The following is a 20903-nucleotide window of genomic DNA, read 5'->3' as shown; positions in this document are numbered from 1 at the left end:
AACAACAAGCAACATGGCAGGATAACCATATGGGTGCAGGTGTGGCACACAAACTTTGGTGGTAATCAACTACTCTGTAATTGGATTTCTTAGGATCCACTCACCTGGAAGGATATCATGCCTGGTATTGGAAACCTACCTAACTAATCGGTGGTAGTAATGTCATGGTTATTGAAGGAGCATCTACAACCACTAATTTACAAAACCAGCATAATCCCTAACAACAATCTATAAACACTTGTCTTTATACCCACAGATAATTGTAGTTTTTGCCCCTAATCAAGAAAACTTCTCTTTGTAATACAGAAAATCGCAACCAGTCAAAACGCAGAGTTGCCCAGCCCAGTCCCAATGGATACATCTATAAAACACTCCTACATCTAAGGCTCAGAGAACATTGTGGAAGATGGGGCAGAAAGATTGTAAGAGCCAATCAGGTTCTTTGCTGTGAGAATGTGTCTCTGAGTAATGTCAGAAGCTACACCCATAAAGTCTCACCAAAAGAGTGAGTTTAACAAGAAGGCATCAATGAACATGCCAAACTGCACAGGGAAAAGACCGTAAGGCCTCAACCCTACACAAAAGACAAATGAGGAAACCTAGAAGTGGAAGAGGTAACTCTCTCCAGGAAAGAGCTTATGAATTGGTTGTTTAGTGCCAAACAGACAACCCTGACAAAAATATTTACAAGTAACATTATATGGACTCAACAGATTATATTAGAGAGTTTATGAGTAGATACAAATAAGTATATGCACGTATCAGTAACAACTGATGCAAAAAAGAGGCCAAGAATTTGAAGGAAAGCAAAGAAGGAGGAAAGGGAAGGGAGAAATGTCAGAATTAAAATTCAATCTCAAAAATAAACAACAACAACAATAATAAAATAGCCATAACTTTATTATCCAAAGATTATGATTTTTTTCCATTTTAGTAAATATCCTTCCACTTTTTTTGGTATGTATACATTTATAGATATATTTCACATGTGCTATTTTGTGATTACATTTGAATGTCAATAAATGAATTTTAGTGTATCCTTTTAAATGGTAATTCTATTTTGCAGTTGTTTAAAAATGTATTCTCTAATTTGACATCTGTATTGTCCTTTAAAAGGACATTTATATTCTTATCTTTTTTCAAAACTGTGGCAAACACATCTTCATATATCTTTTTGCTGCATATGACTATAATCTAGAAATACTATTTAATTATCAGATCTGCTAATAGAACAGCCTATACCAATAGCATGGTCTCTCTATGTTTAAGTAAACATGAATACACTGTTTTTTTTCCTTTGTCCAGTCACCATGTACTTCTGAAGTTTTATGCTAATTTTTGGAAAAATGAAAATTAAAGCACTAAAATTGATCAGGTGTGGTGGTACGTGACTTTATTCCCAGCACTTGGGAGACAGAGGCAGGTGGATCTCTATGTGTTCAAGCCTGGCCTGGTCAATGTAGCAAGCACCAAGCCAGGTGTGGTGGTTTGAAAGAAAATGCCCCCCCAAAGGGAGTGGCACTAATGAGAAGTATGGTCTTATTGGAGTAGGTGTGGTCTTGTTGGAGAAAGTTTGTCACTGTGGAGGTGAGCTTTGAGGTCTCATATGTGCTCAAGACTCACCCTGTGAGACAGTTTACTTCCTGATGTCTTTGGATCAAAATGTAAGGATTCTCAACAGTTCTAGTACCATGTCTGCCTGCATGCTGTTTGCTTTCCACCATGATGATAATGTACTAAACCTCTAAATTTAAGTGAACCACCCCAATTAAATGTTTTTCTTTTATAATAACTGCCATGGTCATGGTATAGAAATTCTAACTAAGACACTAGGCTACATAGTGAGATCCTGCCTTAAGAAGGGGTGGGGTGAGGCACAGACTAAATTTAGAGCTTCAAATTTCAGTTATAGAAAAGCATTTGTGGGCTGGAGAGATGGCTCAGTGGTTGAGAGCACTAACTGCTCTTCCAGAGGACCCAGGTTCAATTCTCAGCACCTATGGCAGCTAACGACTATCTAACTCCAAGATTTGACACTCTCACACAAACACACATGCAGACAAAAAACAAAATGCACATAAAATGAAAATAAAATTATAATAAATAATGGCTCCCACCAGGGAATGGAACTGTTTGGGAGATCTAATGGGTTAGGAGATATGGAAGAAAGAAAGGAAGGAAGGAAAGAAGGGAGGAAGGAAGGAGGGAATAAAGAAAGGAAGAAAGAAAGGAAGGAAGAAAGAAAAAAAAGAAAAGCATTTGTTGGGGTATGGCCAGAACACAAATCCCTTCTCCAGCTATGTGGCAGTTGCTAAAAAACAAATATAACTGCAAGATTCTAAAGGTAAGGCAAATAATATTCTGCTGAGTTACCACAATAAGAATAAAAGACCAAGGGTTAAAAGCATTATACATTGACATAGAACAATTTTAGCATTAAGATACATACAGGTGTCAACTTAGCCTTTTATGTGAAAATAGATAACAAGTAGCCAAAGCTTTGGGCCCTTCCTGCTAAGTCATATTTCATTCTGGAATGGTAGCTACAGGAAGAATCAGAATCAGGCAAGGTAAAGAATACCTAATGCTGGATGGCAGCAATACATACCTTTAATCCCAGCACTTGGGAGGAAGAGGCAGGTGAATCTGTGAGTTTCAAGGCAGCATGGTCTACAGAGTGAGATCCAGGACAGCCAGAGATACATAGAGAAGCCCTGTCTCAAAAAACAAACAAACAAACAAACAAACAAACAAACAAACAAACTACCTAACTACCTAGTAAGGTAGTACAGATTCTTGAAGTCAGGTTTGATCAGTTCATCCATAATGCCTCCTTCAGCAACTAGTGAGATTCGTGTTAGTTCTCTCCCCTTGGATATAAGGCACTAAAAAACGAAATACATTCAGGCTGTTAAACTCCAGAAGCTTCTGTTCTCCATATTATGTGCACTGTATTAGCTACCACCTTCCCTCGCCAGCAACTGCAATGATGTTTGCTTACTAAAGGATCCAGTATGAATTAGACTGCAGCTGGGATATTTGCTGAACATATGTTTAATGGAAGCAATGCAATACAATTGCTCTGGAAAATGTTTTTTTTTTTTTTTTTTTTTTTTGAGGAAGTTGAATAGCTAGGGAGGCTAAGGCAAGATGAAAAATTCAAAGTCAACTTGAGCTTTACAGGGAGACCTTGTTTTATTTATTTTTTTTTAAATGAAGATAATATCAATCATAATTGTACCTATCACCGATATACTATCTATGTATTATCCACCATTATGGGTAAGAACTACCACTTTTACTAAGCACATTCTAAATTTATAGCATAGCTTTAATTATTACACACTTTGTAGGAGGAGAAGCTAAGGCAGAGAGGGGTTAGGGAACTCAAAGTGACAGTCATTAACAGGCAAGACCAATATACAGACTAACAAGATTCAAAACTATTTGTCAGTACTACAAAAAAGGGGAGTACTTGTCTTTGGAAGAATTACTAAATTAGCAGGGAAATACTAAATCTAAGCCCAAAGTAATTAAGACAGTCTTCATTGCAGTCACAGAATAGAATATCTGTTAAAAAAACAAAACAAGACAATCTTTTCTGGTAAAGTGTTGAAAACATGATTGAGCATAGAAACTACTTAGGAAACTTAAGGGTAATTTTTCATTTGGAATATAGATTCAAGTTTTTTAAAGGGGACCTACTTTTTGCTATTTAAACTAAAAGCTGCAACTGCAAGGCATGGGTTCACTGGTGCACTAAACTCAAGAAATTATCTTACACTATAGTTTGCAACATGTTCTGAAAAATCAAAGCATTGCTTACCATTTCACAGTCAAGTCCAAAGAGGGGACTACTATCTGTTATGGAACCATCACACTTGGTAAGGATAGAGTTTTCACAGGAGACTCTAGGAAGAAGAGGAAGTAAATATTTACTGAAGCTATTTTTGTTTTTGTTGTTGTTGTTGGTTTTGGTTTTTGAGAAAGGGTTTCTCTGTGTAACAGCCCTAGCTTTCCTGGAACTCACTTTGTAGACCTTGCTAACCTTGAACTCACAGAATTCTGCCTACCTCTGTCTCCTGAGTGCTAGGATTAAAGGTGTGCACTAACACACCGGCTTATTGGAGCTATTTATTGAACATAATAAATACCACTCTGAAGGTCAATAAAACTCAAATAACATATTTACTGAGCACTTTCTCTGTGTTACTTTATAATGACTAAACAAGAAACAACTTCTCTGGTTAAGTTTTTCTCCATTCTTTGTTACATTCTGAATGACTATTGTAGGCTGCTTTTTCAGTGGGCCTGAGGCCTAGACTATTACCAAGCAAAACTTCTTTCTTATGAAAAAAGAATTAAACCCAGTTATTGGACACTTCTCATGTACGCACTAGTAGAGAAAGAATGATATATGCAAATGACTCCATGTGGCACTTTTCTTTTCTAAAAACAAGTGAAAATAGGAAAGAGATTTACTCACTATAGTGAACATCTAAAAAGTCTGTATAACAGGCAGAAAGTTGGAGTAACTTTCACTGTGTGCACTTAAACCCAACTCTATCTCTGAGATTTCCCTGAAGTCACTTTTCAGAAATGTTCTTCAATTTCTTGGAATCATAACCTGAAAATTTCCTCTAGAGGTTCAGTAAAGGTTCAGAGAACTCTTTCCATTATACACACTAAGTTAACAACTAGGCACATACCACTCAAGGATCTAAAACATTTGAATCAGTAAAGATTTCTACCTTCACAGTTACTGAAGCAGCTAAAATGGTATGCAGATTTTATTTAACAAGAATTAAAGAAGAGTATAAAACCTTTGAAACAGTTTCTGCCTCCTAGTATCTAGAAATTTCCAATTGATTGAAATTGGAAGTATTAAAATTTATCCTCCCTGAAGATCTACAGGAAATTAATAGTTGCTAGGGGAGGGAGAGGCATTTTCTTCCGTGGTATAGTCACTAGTAATGTTCCTTTTTTAAAAAAAAAATTATTGAAAATAGATTCTTTTCCCATACAATACGTCCTAATTATAATTTCCCCTCCCTATACTCCTCCCAATTCCTCTCCATGTCCCCTCCCCATCCAGAACCATTTACTTGAACGGGTTTCTAAGAGATAACAACCAAATATGACAAAATAAATATAGTAAGATAAAGGAAAACTATCTTATTGAAGTTGAATATAATGAGGCAATAGGAGGAAGAGTCCCAAAAAGCAGGTCCAAGAAGCAGGTACCCACTTGTTCATACAGTCAGGAATCCCATAAAAATATTAAGCGGATAGCACACGCACACACATATATATACACATATATATGTATATAATCATATGTACACATGCAAAGATTCTGGTGTAGGCCCTGTGTTTGCTGCTTCAGTCTCTGTAAGCTAAGATTCGCCTTGCTTAGTTGATTTAGCAGAGGGCCTTGTTCTTCTGGTGTCCTCTATCTCCTGTGACTCTTACAGTCTGTCTGCCTCCTCCTCTGTGGGATTCCTTGAGCTCTGAGGGAAGGGATTTGTTGGAGTCCTCTAATATAGACTCTGTCTCCACATAATATCTGGCTGTGGGTTTCTGTACCTATTCTCATCTACTGCTGAAGGAAGCCTCTCTGATGATAACTGGATAAGGCACTGATCTATGAGTATAGTAGAATATCATTAGGAATCATTTTATTGATTTTTTTTTCCCAGTCTGGCAGTATTTTGTTTTATCCTAGGTCTTTGGGCTATCTAGTCTCTGGTGCTTGGTTACTCAAGCAATGTCAGGGATGAGTTCCTTCTCATTGGGTGATCAAATTAAGACAGCGGTTGGCTATTCCTTCAAGTTCTGTGCCAAAAGGAAAGCTGGGACAACACAAAAAGACCAGAGCTACAAATAGTAAAGGAAGAAGAAACCCAGACCAAAGAGATTGAAAATATTTTCAACAAATCATAGAAGAAAAATTTCCCAACCTAAAGAAGGACACACACTACACACACACACACACACACACACACACACACACACACACACACACACACACGGGCAAAACACCAATGTACACAAAGTACAAATAAATTAAGTTTAAAAAAATACAAAACTAAACAGAGTTCTTGAAAGAGGGAAAACAATTTTCTGAGAAGCACTTAAGCTCTCAACATCCTTAGTCATCAGGGAAATCCAAATCAAACTACTTTGAGATTTTATCTTGTATCAGTCAGACTAGCCAAGATCACTAAAACAAATGACAGCTCATTCTGGCAAGGATGTGGGGTAAGGGAAATTGCTGGTAGAAGTACAAACTTGTATAGCCACTGTGGAAATTAGTGTGGCAGTTTCTCAGGAAACTGAGAATAGATCTACCTCAAGATCACTTGTACCATTCTTCAGCATATACTGACAGGACTCTATATCCTAATACAGAGGTATCTGCTCAACCATGTTCATTGTAACCCTCTTCATAATAGCTAGAAATTGGAAACAGCCTAGATATCCACCAATGATTGACTGCATAATGCTAATGTGGTATATTTATACAATGGAATATTATTCAGCAGTTAAAAATGTAACTTATGAAATACACAGGTAAAGAATAGAGCTAGAAAAAAAAAATCAAGTGTTGCCAAGGCTATTGTGCTCCACAAATTGATGGTAAGACCCCATTGCTGAAAACAACACTTATATCTCATTAAACACAGAGAAGTCCAGATGGTACCTAACTAGAGCCTTCACCTCTACTGACTGGTATTCACAGTAATGGAAGGCACTTTACATGCTACCAAAGGAGAATAGTAGCTACCAATCCAGCTACAAAGTCTGTGATTTACAAAAGTAACCTGCTTGCATGATACACTGTTGGCACAAACATTCTACAGTAACTTACCATACTCTGATTGGATAGGCCATGAGCCTAGAGGAAAACCAAAAGCTACTGTTCCTCTAAAGGAGCATAGCAATAAAATGATGTCTGCCATACCCATAGATCACTGCCTCATTCAGCTATCATCAGAGTAAATGGAAACTAACACAAAGACACATAACTGGGCAATATCCAGAGAGTGAGAGACTTTGCTACACTTAGTCATAAATAGGATGCCTTCATCAAACCCCTCCCCCTCAGGACTCAGGGAGCTATGCAGAAGAGGAGATGGAAAGATTGTTAGAGCCAGAAAGGATGGATGACACCAAGAAAATAGTGTCTTTCAGACACAACATGACTGACACATGTACAAACTCACAGAGACTGTGAAAGCAAACACAAGGCCTACACAGGTTCAAACCAGATGGGGTTCCAGATCTGACAGGGGAAGTAGACAAGGACTCCTATCCCCAAGAAGATAGTCTCAAATGACATCTGCTTACAAAGGAAAAATTAGTTCTGTCAAATGGAATATCACTGGCTATATTAACCACATTTAAGGGTAGGTCTCATGCCCAGCAGTACATGGCCAACAAAAAAACTCAATGGTATTTTTATAGATGTTTTGCCTCTTAGTGCTTTATTTATATATTTTTTGTCTTATTGGATTTTTGCTTATATGTTATAGTTTCTGATTTTGTGTTCTTACAGATTTTTTTCTGTGTGTATATGTGTAGATGTCTATTTCTTAAGTTTTTTATTTGACTTTATCACTACTACTACTATTATTATCATTATTATTATGGCTAGTTTGTTTTGTCTGTCTGCTTTCTAAAGAGAGGGGAAAAAGGGCATGAAGTTGTGTGTGTGTGAAAGTAGGGAGGATCTGGGAGGAGTTGGAGGAAGAGAAACCATGATGATCAGAACATACTGCATAGCAAAAAAAATTTTCAATACAAAAATAAAAAATATGTACAATGAGGAAGATTTAATGTAATGAAGAAGTTTTTTGTTTTATTATGTACAAGTGTATGTTGTGCCTTTTTATATTCATGTTTCCATGTTTGTGGGTATATGAGCCTTAAGTCCAGAGTTTAACATTTGTTGTTCTCTTTGATTGCCTTCTATTTATATACTGAAACTGGGTTTCTCATTTGAACAAGCTTGACAATTTGGCTACTCTGACTAGCCAGCCTGCTGCAGGGATCTCTTGTGTCCACCTCCATAGTACTGAATTATAAGTAAGGGGCTATGTCCAGCATGGGTGTAAGGGAGCTGAACTATGGCCCTTATGCATCAACTTCATCTCCTCAGCTTGGAAAAGTCTTAAAATGTTAAAGAAATACTGATCCTTTCTAGAGAGAAAATGAAAAAAAAAAAAAATGAAAGAGAAATGAAAAAAAAAAAAAGAAAAGGAACAATCTCATTAAACATTTTACTGATATTTATAATCATAAAATCATCACTTTTCTACATTTGACACTAAAAATGTTTTCATATTATAAGATGGAATAAATAAGCTATCCCAAAAGCATCCAAAAAACAAATTTCAACAAAAGTATTTGAATGAAGTTAGTGATATTAGATTAAGTAAGTTTAAGCAAACCTTCTAGTGGAAAATGAATTGTTTTCATTTCTTCTTTTGTCAGAAGGCATCTAGTCAAGTCCACTTTCTCACAGCAATACTTTTGAATGATGGAGTCCTTCTGCAGGTAGGGTGCTGGATTTTAAAATGGCAGACATTAAAGGTCCTAAAACAATAAAGGTAGTTCAATGTATATCAGAATGTGTAAAATCTCAAGAAAGGCCAGCAGGATGGCTCAGTGGATTAAGGTGCATGCTGCATAAACTTGGTGATCTGAATTCTACCTAGGAACCCACTGTAGAAGGAAGTAACTGATTTCTGGAAATGATATTTTGACTTCAGTGCATGCTTCAGCACAAATGTGTGATATTTTGACTTCAGTGCATGCTTCAGCACAAATGTGCCTATACTTGCAACATACACACATACACACACACACACACACACACACACACACACACACACACCTACCTCAATAGTAATGTAGAGGGTATTGTTTCTTATACAGGTTAAGCACAGTGAAGATAAAAAGATATTATGACTCCATTTCAACTTGTAAAGGTGTGTGTGTATGATTTCATACAGTTATAACAACATGAAGAGATGCTGGGCATGGTGAAGCACATGTAGGATCCCAACATTTGGGAGTGAGGCAAAAGGATCTCAAGTTCAAAGCAAACTTGGGCTACACTGTAAGACCCTACCTCAAAATAAAAAATAAAACAAGAACAAGCCAAGAACAGAGATAATTAATTTCAAATGTGTTGTAACAATAAGGTTTTTTTTTTTGTTTTTGTTTTTGTTTTTGTTTTCTTTCAAGACAGGGATTCTCTGTGTAGCTCTGGAGCCTGTCCTGGAACTTGCTCTGTAGACCAAGCTGGCCTCGTCCTCACAGAGATATGCCTGCCTCTATCTCCTGAGTGTTGTGATTAAAGGCATGCACCACCACCACTGGCAACAATAAGGCTTTTTATAAAAGGTAAAGGAATAAAGTGCTTGAGAACTAAAGTGATCAAAGACACTTCAAGATAGGAAATGACCTGCCAAATCTTGAGAAGGCAGAATTAAATAGTTGGTATGTTAGACCTCTGTTATAATGCCTACCCATTTCAAATAGCCTGATTTATCTCATCTACTCAAATCTGCCATCTACTCAAGCATCACCAGCCTGTTCCTTAACCAGGTGAGATCAGTGAATAGGTTACGTGTGTGGACCTTGCTTAGGTGGGACTGCATTCTGAAATGAGACAATGGTAATTATGCTGATGACACTAGCTTGTGTCTAGAATTTTAAATTAAATATAAAGAGAACCAACCGCTTTGAAAATTTGCTCTGTCTGATGCTATGGAAAGGGACAGACAGTTTTTCACTAGAAATACTTAACTTCCAGATGGCTTTCTAGTCAACATGTATCCTCCAAACACTATCCTTTTTGATTAAGACAGACATCAGGTCCTTGCAGCCCAAAAAGCCAACATATTACAGTCGAAGAGGGCACACCAAGTTAGACACCAATATAAAGAACTTGGATTGCCAGTGACAGTTTAGTAAGAAACAGATCTATGAGTCAAGTTCAGAGTGGAGATAAAATAAAAGATATACTATTTGTGTGTCAGGGTCAAGAGTTTGAGCTTTGGCTCATCATTCAGTACATAATGGAAAATAATAAAAGCTCCTGAGAAGGGAAGCAACAAAATATACTTAGAGTATCTTAAGAAATACTAACCTCAAATACTTGTGAAAAAAGGAGTAGAGCAAAACTAGAAAGGCTCTACAATAATACTGGCAAAAAATATTTTAACTAAAGCCTATGTAGTAAGTGAGCCAAAGAGACAGAAAGATATACAAAAGAAATGTTTAACATAAACTAATTCCATCAAGAAAATATTTGAGTCTTTATTGGCATTATTCTAGCTAATGTACACACACACACAAAAAAAATGCTATGGAATTTAAGTTCAAGTTGAGAAGATGGACAATGAATAATGAAATAAATGTTTACTTATAAACATAAATAAAAATGAATAAATATTTAATATATCAAGTAGGGATAAGAACCACAGATAAAAGGAGATGAGGGATAGGGATTGCTGGACAAGGGAAAAAGCCATTGTCGTGGTTATAAGTCAGGGATGGCCTCTCTGATAAAGTGGTATCTGAGTAGAGATTTATGAGAATAGAGGGCATGAGCCATTCAGATTGGAGACAGGGAACCAGATAAAAGGAACTCTAAAATTCAAGACTGGTGACTAAAGAGAAAAAAAAAAATATAGTAACATGGAAATTGAATACAGAAGCCTATTATTTATAAATGAGATAATATGTTTTTAGCAATGATATAACTGAGAAGAAAGTTGAATATCCAAGAAATAATTTCCAGGAGGCAACCACTGCAATGAAAGACTGTAATCTGGGACATAAAGTCTAGAGACGAAGACACAGGCATCATCTATAGAAAACATACAGGTAAACTTGAAGACTCCAAAGAAAAGACTAAAGGAAAATGAGAGCTATGGACTATGCCTTGGGGGCTTGGTACATAGGATAGAAAAATTAAATAAAATCTTAAGAGAATGGGGCAATAATCATAACCCTTAATACCTATAGAATAAAATCATTACTCAAGCTCAAAGCCTGCAAAACACAGTCATAAGTGGTATCCCCAGCTCCTTTTCCCCTCGGCATCCACAATAAGCTGAATCTTTCAGCCTTGTCAACTCAAATCTTAAAATGATACTCTATTATTTACTCAGAGATACTTAAATGACAGTGCATGCCAAATCAAACTCAGCGATAGATATGATATAGGCATCTACTGGAAAGAAAGCCGATGAAATGTGACAAAATTAGAAGATACCACCAAGACAAAGGAAACTAGAAAACAGTTCTAAAGCAGGAAAGAGAGAATGACCTGATTAGTCCTACCTTTTTTATGTCTCCTCAGTGCAATTAGACAGTTGCTTAACTATTATTTCTGAACACAAAGAAGTACTATTGGGCAATATATACCCTTACTGTGTCTGAATTTTAATAATTCCTATTCTACAACCCACATTTTTTCTAAAAGAAAGTTAACTGTAACTTAATGACAGGATGTAACCCAGTCTAAACAACTCTGCTGTCATGGATATGTATATTTAAACTCTAACTACTGTACCTGCAGTTAGTCATAACTATAGTACTAAAAGTAGGAACACATAAATTTCCCATGTGTTCTTCAATGTGAACAATATCCATGTCCCTTTCATTAGTTAAAGGTAAGTTCTTCCTTCCCATCCACATCCTAGTAGGTACAAAGACCTAGTGACTGCCAAGAGCAATTGTTCACAGTAATTATAAATTTCTATGAGAGCGATATCCAAATATTCTTAGTTACCCAACTTTATCAGTTTCTGAAACATGAACCAATGATTTCTGGTATCTAGCCTCTGTGAGTACTTGCCCACTTTAAAATTCTTTCTTTTAAAAGATGGACAGAAAAAGACACCTTTTTGTCTAAGTTAATTAGAATTGAGGATGTTGCTGTTATCGTAACTTATAAGAGTAAACTGTACCACATCCATGAAATATTTTTACAAACATCAAACAAAAATTGAAGTCATACCTTCACTAGTCCTAGGAAAACCTCTAGTTGATTTCTTCTTTTGCAGCCCAATGATATCAAATAGAAAATCAGATGTTGGAGGAGGCAAGCTGAATTTCTGAAAAATACATTAAGTCTTTTAAAAATAGCTTCAAAACAGACAAAAACTCTTCAGGATCTAGATTTTCATTGTTGGTTCAGACCTTCATAAGAGTCTAGGCTTTATCTGTACTATAAAATGATAACTGTTTCCTTAACATGGAAGAGAGTGAGAGAGTAAAAGAAGCTACATTTACTATAAAATCACCACTTGAAAATTTTTCCTCTCACTCTATATTGTAAAAAGGGCAACGTTAGAGGAATTTACAACTTAAATGTTTTCAAGGTCTTCTAATTCTTTATTTCACCAGACAGCACAACAATGATATAGAGGGTGAATAGGTTGAAAGCTCTAGCTGCAGGCTCATCTGGGTTAAAATTCCAATTCTATAATTTATTGGTTATTAACTCTGGTGAGTTACTTTCTTAAAAATAAAATTCCTCTTATAGGACAACATGGTCATTAAAGATGATACACATAGCATGATTAATGCATGGCTGGCAAACGAAAAGTACTCAATAAAATGGAAGCAAAAGAGAATCAAAACCAAGGTGGGTTAGGGCTCATGGACTCAAATGTCTTCAGGACTATATGGACAAACAGGCAAGGCGGAAATAGAGCAGGCTATGAGACAAAAGAGCACATGCCTTTTTTCTAGATGGCAGATGCTACTGTGCTCCAGTTAGTATTCTAATGGCACCCAATTTGAAATTTTTTTTTTCCTTTGGTTGGTTTTCTTTTTGTTTTTAATCAGGGTCTTGCTATGTAGTTCATGTTATATTCAAATTCAAACAGGATCTTGTACCCATGCTAGATTCAAATCCCTCTTCCTCATCCTGTCAAGTGTTATAATTAGTTATTGAGAAATAGTCTCAGACTGATGCCCTAGCTTCAAGGTAGGAGTTCTAACTTAGCCCCAATACAAAACTTTCTTATCTTACATGTTTGAATGTCTTTTGGAGAAATCTGAATTCCAAATAGAACTTGTAGAAGTATAACTGACTTATTCCCTTCAGAATAAAACCACCACATTGTTTAGGTGATTTTGGTGTAAAAGCTGGCACCAGCTATTAAAAACAAATTAAACCAACACAGCTAAGATGATACTCTCAGACAGTTACAGGAAAAAGACAAGCAGGAAACACAGTGACTGACAACTAAAAAACTTTTCATCAACCACTGACTCTATATGACTCTATAACTGGAAGACAGTCCTTACTTCAAAAAATTCAAATAAAAATCTTTGTGATAAAGTGGGGTAGTGATGGTGAATGCCTTTAATCCCAGCACTCGGGCAGGCGGATCTCTATGAGTTTGAGACCAGCTTGATCTACAAGAGCTAGTTCCAGGACAGGCTCCAAAGCTACACAGAGAAATCCTGTCTCTCGAAAAACAAAAACAAAACAAACAAACAAAACCCCAAAATAAACAAAATCCAAAAATCTTTGTGATAAATATTTCTTATAATCAAATAAACTTCAAGTGAAATGCAATGCATTTATTAATAAGTATATGTCCTATTAGTTAAAAATTAATGAATGCATGTCCTAACGTTCAAAACTTTAATTACACTACACTTACTCTGTATGGGTGACAGGGTGGAAGTTAGAGGATAACTTAGGGCAGTTAGTTCTTTCTTTCCACCTGAACATTGTTTTAAATCAGAACTCTGAGCTCATTTTACAAAAATCTGTCTCCAATGTATTCTGAAACCCCTCCTAAGCTAGCACATTAAATGAGGGGGCTGACTTCAGACTAATGGCAATCTTTCTTCTTTCTTTCTTTCTTTCTTTCTTTCTTTTTCTTTCTTTCTTTCTCCCCCCCCTCTCCTTTTTGAAACAGGGTCTCTCTACATAGCCCCAGTTGTCCTGGGACTCCCTATGTGGTCTAGGCTGGCCTGAAACTCAACAGAGATCTGCCCACTTCAGCTTCCTGAATGCTGGGATGCTCCACTAGGCCCTGCCAGATGGCAGTATTTCTTGACAAAGAAGATGATTCTAAAAATATAGACAGTCTATAACAACCAGCCTCAGAGAAATGTGTGCATATACTGATCTCTCAAATGATATTTTGCTGGATAGTTTTATGTGAACTTGACGCAAGCTAGAGTCAACTGAAAGGAGGGAACCTCATTGAGAAAATACTTCCATAAGATGTTCTACATGCATTTTCTTAATCCGTGATTAATGGAAGAGGGCCCAGCCCATTGTAGGTAGTACTACCCCTGAACTTGGTCGTCTTAAATTCTATAAGAAAGCAGGCTGAGCAAGCCATGATGAGCAAGCCAATAAGCAGCATCACTCTGTGCCCTCTGCATTAGCTCCTGCCCTGTTTGAGTTCCCATCCTGACTTCTTCAGTGATGTACTATGATTTGAAAGTGTAAGCCAAATAAACTCTTTCTTCCCCAAGTTGCTTTGGTCATGATTTTTCATCATAGCAATAGAAATCCTAACTAAGGCATAATAAAATATAACATGATTAATATCACTGTCAGCATTCAAGTAATATCTCTTTGTCCTTTATAAGAGAAGTAAAAGATTACCCAGAATTATTAAGATATCATTAATTTATAATAAGAAAACAATAATTAATGTGATTTCTATTGAGTCCACATCAAAAGAAGCAAACTACAATATCTACAGTAGTCAGATAAAGTAAGTATACTAGGTAAGATACTAGAGTAGACATACCCTTATCTAAAGACTGACACTCAGCTTTGAGAAATATGTTGACTGGTAAGAAAACAGACATGGTTTAAGTTTCTTGAAGAAATCATCAATCTGGATTTTTATATAGAAATTCCCAAGCAATTATTGACAGCTGTTGCTTAATTTAAAAAAAAATTGAATATGCTGCATTGCTAACAAATGTCAATAAGCTACAAACGAGTTTGAAACCTCTGGTCTATGCATAGTTTATCTGATACCTGGGTTTAGGGATAGTGGATTTACCCAGAACTGCATACTTTTCAGCAACTCACACAGTTGTCTATGAGTTACTTCACAAGTTTCAGCAAATAAAATGGTAGATAAGCAAGCTTTCTGCAAAGACAAAATACAGCACACCATAATGCTCATGAATGACAAAAAAGGCAATTATTCAAGCTTCTGATTATTTCAACATGCAAATAAACACAGGATTGTTCTAATTAATTAAAACTAAAGGTCTAAAAGAGCCTCTTGTATGATGTCATTAGTAGAATATTTTATAAACATTGGTACAATTTGTATATTATGCATGGCCACACGCTAAAAACAGCAGGATAATTAAAATACAATTTATGCTTTCAAGAACTTTATTCCATTAGGGAGAAACATGATGAATAATTCTAACACTGCATGGGTCAGTGCTATTCTAAATACATAGGAACAAAAGAATATTTGCCCTGTGGTTTATTTAGGACAGCGGTTCTCAACCCTTATAATGCTGCAACCTTTAATACAGTTTAATACAGTGGTAACCCCTAATTATAAAATTATTTTCATTGCTATTTCTTAATTGTAATAAATCATAACTTAAATTTGACACGCAGATGGTCTTAGGCAACACCCTTGAAAGGGTCCTTCGACCCCCAGGTTGAAAACCACTAGTTTAGAGTTTTAGTGATGGCTTCTTTAAACTCTGGGGTCAAGCCATATAGTATGGCTTGACTGGAGCCAAAATCGCATATTGCAAGTTATGGCAGTATTATAATGGGGACAAGGTAAACAAATCACAAATCAGTGACATATAACGTATCAGAATCAGAATTACCCTATGGCGACAGAAACTTTAAGGAAGCTCACTGATTCCTTTAAAAGGGCTTTGTCAAGTACTTATTTTATAAGGCTCTGGTGAATAGATGTTTTTCCAAAAGGGTACATCTAACTAAAAGCAACGCTCCAATTACATTTGACAATTTATTAGTATTATTTAACTAATAGACCAAATTTTATAAATACATTTAAATATTTGTCAATTAAAACTTTAAAAGATTTTGAATTTATGTTTTTTGATTATTACAAAAGATTCAGATAATACAAAAAGGTAAAATAAACACATACTAGATAAACACTTATACAACTCGGAGGTAAATTATTATTTTCATTTTTCCCCTAGGAAACAGGAGAATATTATGGTTAGGAACTCAAGCATCATACTACCAGACTTCTAATATCTTGGACAAATTCCTTAACTATTCAAAACTGCAGTTCCCTTACCTGTAGAGCAACTATAATCCAATCTCATGAGATTATTGAAAGGATCAATAAGAGACTGCTGGTGCAATAATCAGTGCTAGCCATCAACACACCTTAAGTACTTAATAAATATTAGATATTACTGCTAATTTCTTCATGGCTGTACTGGCTAGTTTTAAGTCAACATGGTACAAGCTCATCATCTGAGAGGAAAGAATCTTAACTGACAAAATGCCTTCATAGGACTGGCCTGTAGGCAAGCCTGTGAATATTTTCTCAATTGAAGGTCAGTGTAGGAGGCCCAGCTCATTGTGTGTGGTGCACCACCTCCTGCAAGTGGTCCTTGAAGGTATAAGAAAGCAGGCTGAGCAAGTATTGAGGAGCAAGCCAGTATGCAGCACTCTTCCCTGGTGTCTGCATCAGTTCCTGCCTCCTGGGCTTTGCCCTGAGTTCCTGCCATGGCTTCCCTTAGCAAAGGAAGGAATGTGATCTGGATATGTAACTGAAATAGACCCTTTCCTCCCCAAACTGCTTTTGGTCATGGAATCATGGTGTTTTATCTCAGCAGTGGAAACCCTAACTTATACAATAGCTAATGATGACTATTTATATTAACCACTCTTTAAAGCAGCCGTACTAGAGATTGAAGTCAGGGCATGCAAGGCAAGAAAGTGCTCTACTATTGAGCCACATTGCCAGCCCCAGCAAAAGTTTTGAGAAATTTATTTGTATCAAATTATTTAATTTTTACAACTTTGTTTTTTGTTTGTTTGTTTGTTTTTCTTTTTTTCTGAAACAGGGTTTCTCTGTAGCTTTGGAGCCTGTCCTAGAACTTGTTCTGTAGACCAGGCTGGCCTCAAACTTACAGAGACCTGCCTGCTTCTGCCTCTTAAGTGCTAGGATTATACATGTGTACCACCGCCACCATGATCTGACTTCACTCCTGGTTTTGTTCATACAAAGTTTGTTGTTGTAAGAGGCATTGAGGATTGAATCCAGTACCTTGTCCTTGCTAGGCAAGTCCTCTACCACTGAGTCAGGCCCATATCCCTAATTCTTACAACTTTTAAGTGGGGACTACCATTATTTCCATTTTACAAATAAGAAATGAAATAATAGGTTATAGAGCCACAACTGGAATGCAAATTCTAAAGACCAAGCACTTTTCATCTTTGTACTATACTTCCCCCAAGGGACTTTACAAACATCCATTTTTCTTTATAACCATCCCCACCCTAATCTGTATTTTTCCTTATCAGTTATACAACACCAATTTTAACATGTGAAAATGGTTTAGACTAAATACATTTAAAATGTATAATAAAAATTTTATATTAAACTCTTTTAGTGAAACATTTTTTAAAACTACAAATATTAGGATGAATATTCTTATTATTGATATTATTATTCATCCATATACTCATTTCCCCAAAATAAATTTTCCATCAAAATTACCATACATATTTTACTTCTTCATAAATACTACTAATTCTGACTTATTTTTTAAACCAAACTGTATGAAACTGATAAAGATTAAGCAAGATAGAGGTCTATATGGTAATAAACAATCATTGTTCCTAGGCATTGGATACTAAGATCCTGAGTAGGGTAAGAATTATGAACAGAAGCCTTGTACATCTTCACAGGACCGTCCCTGAGCAGCCCGAGGCAATCCACGTGTTTGGTCTGGCATTGGATGTTAGGAACTGGCTATAGTGTGCTGAAAGTGTAGTAGTGCTTAGTGCAGGACTTAGAACCTGAACAGGGTAAGTGTCTATGTAACAGGGATTCTGGCAGCACCTGTTACAATAACGCGGGCTCTTCAAATGTATTTGATCTGGGTCTGAGCAGGGCAAAGATGTGAGAACAGGAGGTGATGACAGTAATTAAGGATTAATCATTGAAAATAATAGTTTTATTTCTATCAGAAAAAGAAGCTGCAGATATAAAAAAGGAGGAACTACAAAGAACTCTGACCATAAATAAATTGAATAAATTAATGTGAATTCAGGAAACTAGACGTAATGTAAGTTTGTATATATTTACAAATACACAGGCATACCCATTAACATGATCTTTTGGGACCACTGACATCCTAATAGAATAAAGCCATCTATGATACCCCTCACTTTAAATTTACAAATGCAATTCTCCACTAAAAAGAACCAAGCTGATTCTAGGATATCCCTTCTCACCAGAAAACAATAACATGCTCAGAGTGATACAGCCATGTCATAACACAAAAGCTAGTTAATGATCAAATCTTGGCTATTTAGATCATCAGAATAATAGCCAGAGGGGCAGATGGCTCAGCAGTTAAGAGCAATGGCTGTTCTTGAGGACCACTTCAATTCCTAGCATTCATACAGTGACTCACAACGAGCTATAACTTCAGTTTCAGATAATCCAATGCCCTCTGCTGGCCTCCTCAGGCATCAGGCGTACACATAGTACACAGACATACATACAAGCAAAACACCACTAGACATAAATAATTTTGAAAAGAATAATTAAAAGAATAGTAAAGTCTGGTAGTATACGACTGTAATCTTGGTCTCTGAGGATGCAGGAAAATCACAGAACTTCAAGGCCTACTGAGCCACAGAGCAAACTGAAGGCCAAGCATGGCAACTTGGTGAAATAGCACCAAAAAAAAAAAAAAAAAAAGAGAGGCAGGTGTGTGTGTGTGTGTGTGTGTGTGTGTGTGTGTGTGTGTGTGTGTGTGTAGTTCAGGTGTAGAGTACTTGTCTATGCTACTCAAGGTTCTACATTCAATACCCAGCACGGGGGGGGGGGGGGATGAATTAACAGATGATAGCTTAATGAACAAAATAATTACCTGTGAGTTCACATTGATAAATTGGGGTGAAGAAAAAGAAACCTCTACAAAACTACAAAGAGTTTTAGACAACTTGAGATACATCATCTTACCATCTTAAACAATCAAGGTTAGTATCACCAAAAATGGAACTAATCAAAAAATCATATATAGACTCCAATAAAAGACTATTACTTCTGTGATATTCCTGCAAAGATGTGTAACCTCAATCCAATCAAAAAAGAAACAAACAAACTAGGTTGAGGGATATTCTATGAAATAATTGATCCAGAATTCCTCAAAAGAAAACAAAGTCATGAATGTCAAAAGACTATTAGAGTTGAAAAAGACAGACATTAAAAAGTAAATATGACTCCACATGCTAAAAAGATTAATGAAATAAAGAAACTTGGATGAGCTCTGAGATAGCAGCAATATGTTCATGTTAATTTCCTTATTTTGATGGTTGTGTTGTGAGTATGTCGGACACTGAAGGAAATAAAAACACCAGAAAGGGAAAAATACAGCATTGAACTGGGTCAACAACTATTTTCCATTGTTGGCTAGGGGCAGTTTTTTTGTATTGCTTTGCAACTGTTCTATAAAGGCAAACTATTTTTAATTTTTAAGTGGAACTGTCAAAATCCTCATATTTCTTTCTTCTTTATTGCTAATCTGATAAGCCATAAATATTCCACTTTAATAAATAAGTTCGTGACACTAACCCCTTTCTAAAATATCATACAATTTATATCCCTATGTTTTGGATCCTTATTAGAATGTAAACTGCACTAAGACAGTATTATGTATTCATTAATACACCTTAAGTGCCTAGGTCACTGTTGTGAGCACACGACAGACAATGAAATACACTTGACGAATGACCTATATTTATTTAGGTCTTATGAAAATTAGGAATGTCAATCAGCTTTATTTTTGCCCAATAGGAATGCCAATTGTATGGGAGCAGAGAATTCTGTTTAGGTGTACAACGATATTCCTGGGGCTTTTTCGGTTGCAAATAAACATTCTGTGTACCAGACATTAAGTCAGTTTTGTGGGTTTTGGGACAGGGTTTCTGTGAATAAACTTCCATGGCTCGTATTGGAACTCGTTGTGTACATCACGCTGGCATTGAACTCGCAGAGATCCGTGCCTGTCTCAACCTCTCAAGTGCTGGGACTACTAAATTATCCCTATTTTGCAGATCAGAGAACGGGGTTCAATGAAGTGGGTGAGCCTGGATCCTTTTGCGCGAACTCTTCGAGTGTCTGGAGCAGGGGACTTGAACCCACAAATGATTTCGGACCGCCCGCTGGGGCTCTCTTTGGCTCACCTTGGCTTTACTGCTGCATGTCCTCAAGATCCCACGGACGCCTACCCAGCTCTGTCGCCAGGGCCGAGTTCGGGGCCTCCTTCCTCTTCCTGGGGATTAGCTCTGTCTCTAGCTCCACCACGCTGCAGGGAAAGATCAGCCGGAGCTGAGGACCCCACAGAGACCAGGAAACCGTCCTCTCCGGCGGGGCGCGGGAGAGGCGTGACGGCTTGTATAACTTTCTCCCTGGAAGCAGCTCAAGCCAGCTTAGGGCGCTTTGCCCTCAGAGAGGACCAGACGCCTAAGTCGCCCCATGCGAAGGCGTCGGCGGAGTTCGAAACGCTCGCTACCTGAAGCGCGTCGGGGGCGGAGCGAAGCTGCTCGCCCTCCTCAAGCCTCGGTCCACGCCCCCCGGGTCGGGAACGGCCCCAGACACGCCCCACAGGCCGCCGCTGCCGCCGCTCTAAACAATCCG

General features: G+C 37.0%; 1 protein-coding gene across 1 annotated transcript in view; it reads right to left on the bottom strand.

The window, feature by feature from the left end:
• The window catches only part of Rexo5 (RNA exonuclease 5), a 39680-nt gene extending 18937 nt beyond the window's left edge, over nt 1-20743 (bottom strand). The window contains 12 exon segments of the mRNA XM_051192001.1: nt 2776-2885; nt 3827-3911; nt 8450-8562; nt 8564-8598; nt 12038-12134; nt 13058-13140; nt 13143-13183; nt 15044-15084; nt 15087-15158; nt 17298-17307; nt 20461-20674; nt 20710-20743. Coding sequence (XP_051047958.1) covers nt 2776-2885; nt 3827-3911; nt 8450-8562; nt 8564-8598; nt 12038-12134; nt 13058-13140; nt 13143-13183; nt 15044-15084; nt 15087-15158; nt 17298-17307; nt 20461-20674; nt 20710-20743 — 935 coding nt within the window.
• Between the last annotated feature and the right edge of the window lie 160 nt (nt 20744-20903).

Source organism: Phodopus roborovskii, unplaced genomic scaffold (assembly GCF_943737965.1).
Source record: "Phodopus roborovskii unplaced genomic scaffold, PHOROB, whole genome shotgun sequence".
NCBI lineage: Eukaryota > Metazoa > Chordata > Mammalia > Rodentia > Cricetidae > Phodopus > Phodopus roborovskii.
The sequence above is the reverse complement of the archived record's forward strand: the minus strand, read 5'-3'. Positions and strand labels throughout refer to the sequence as shown.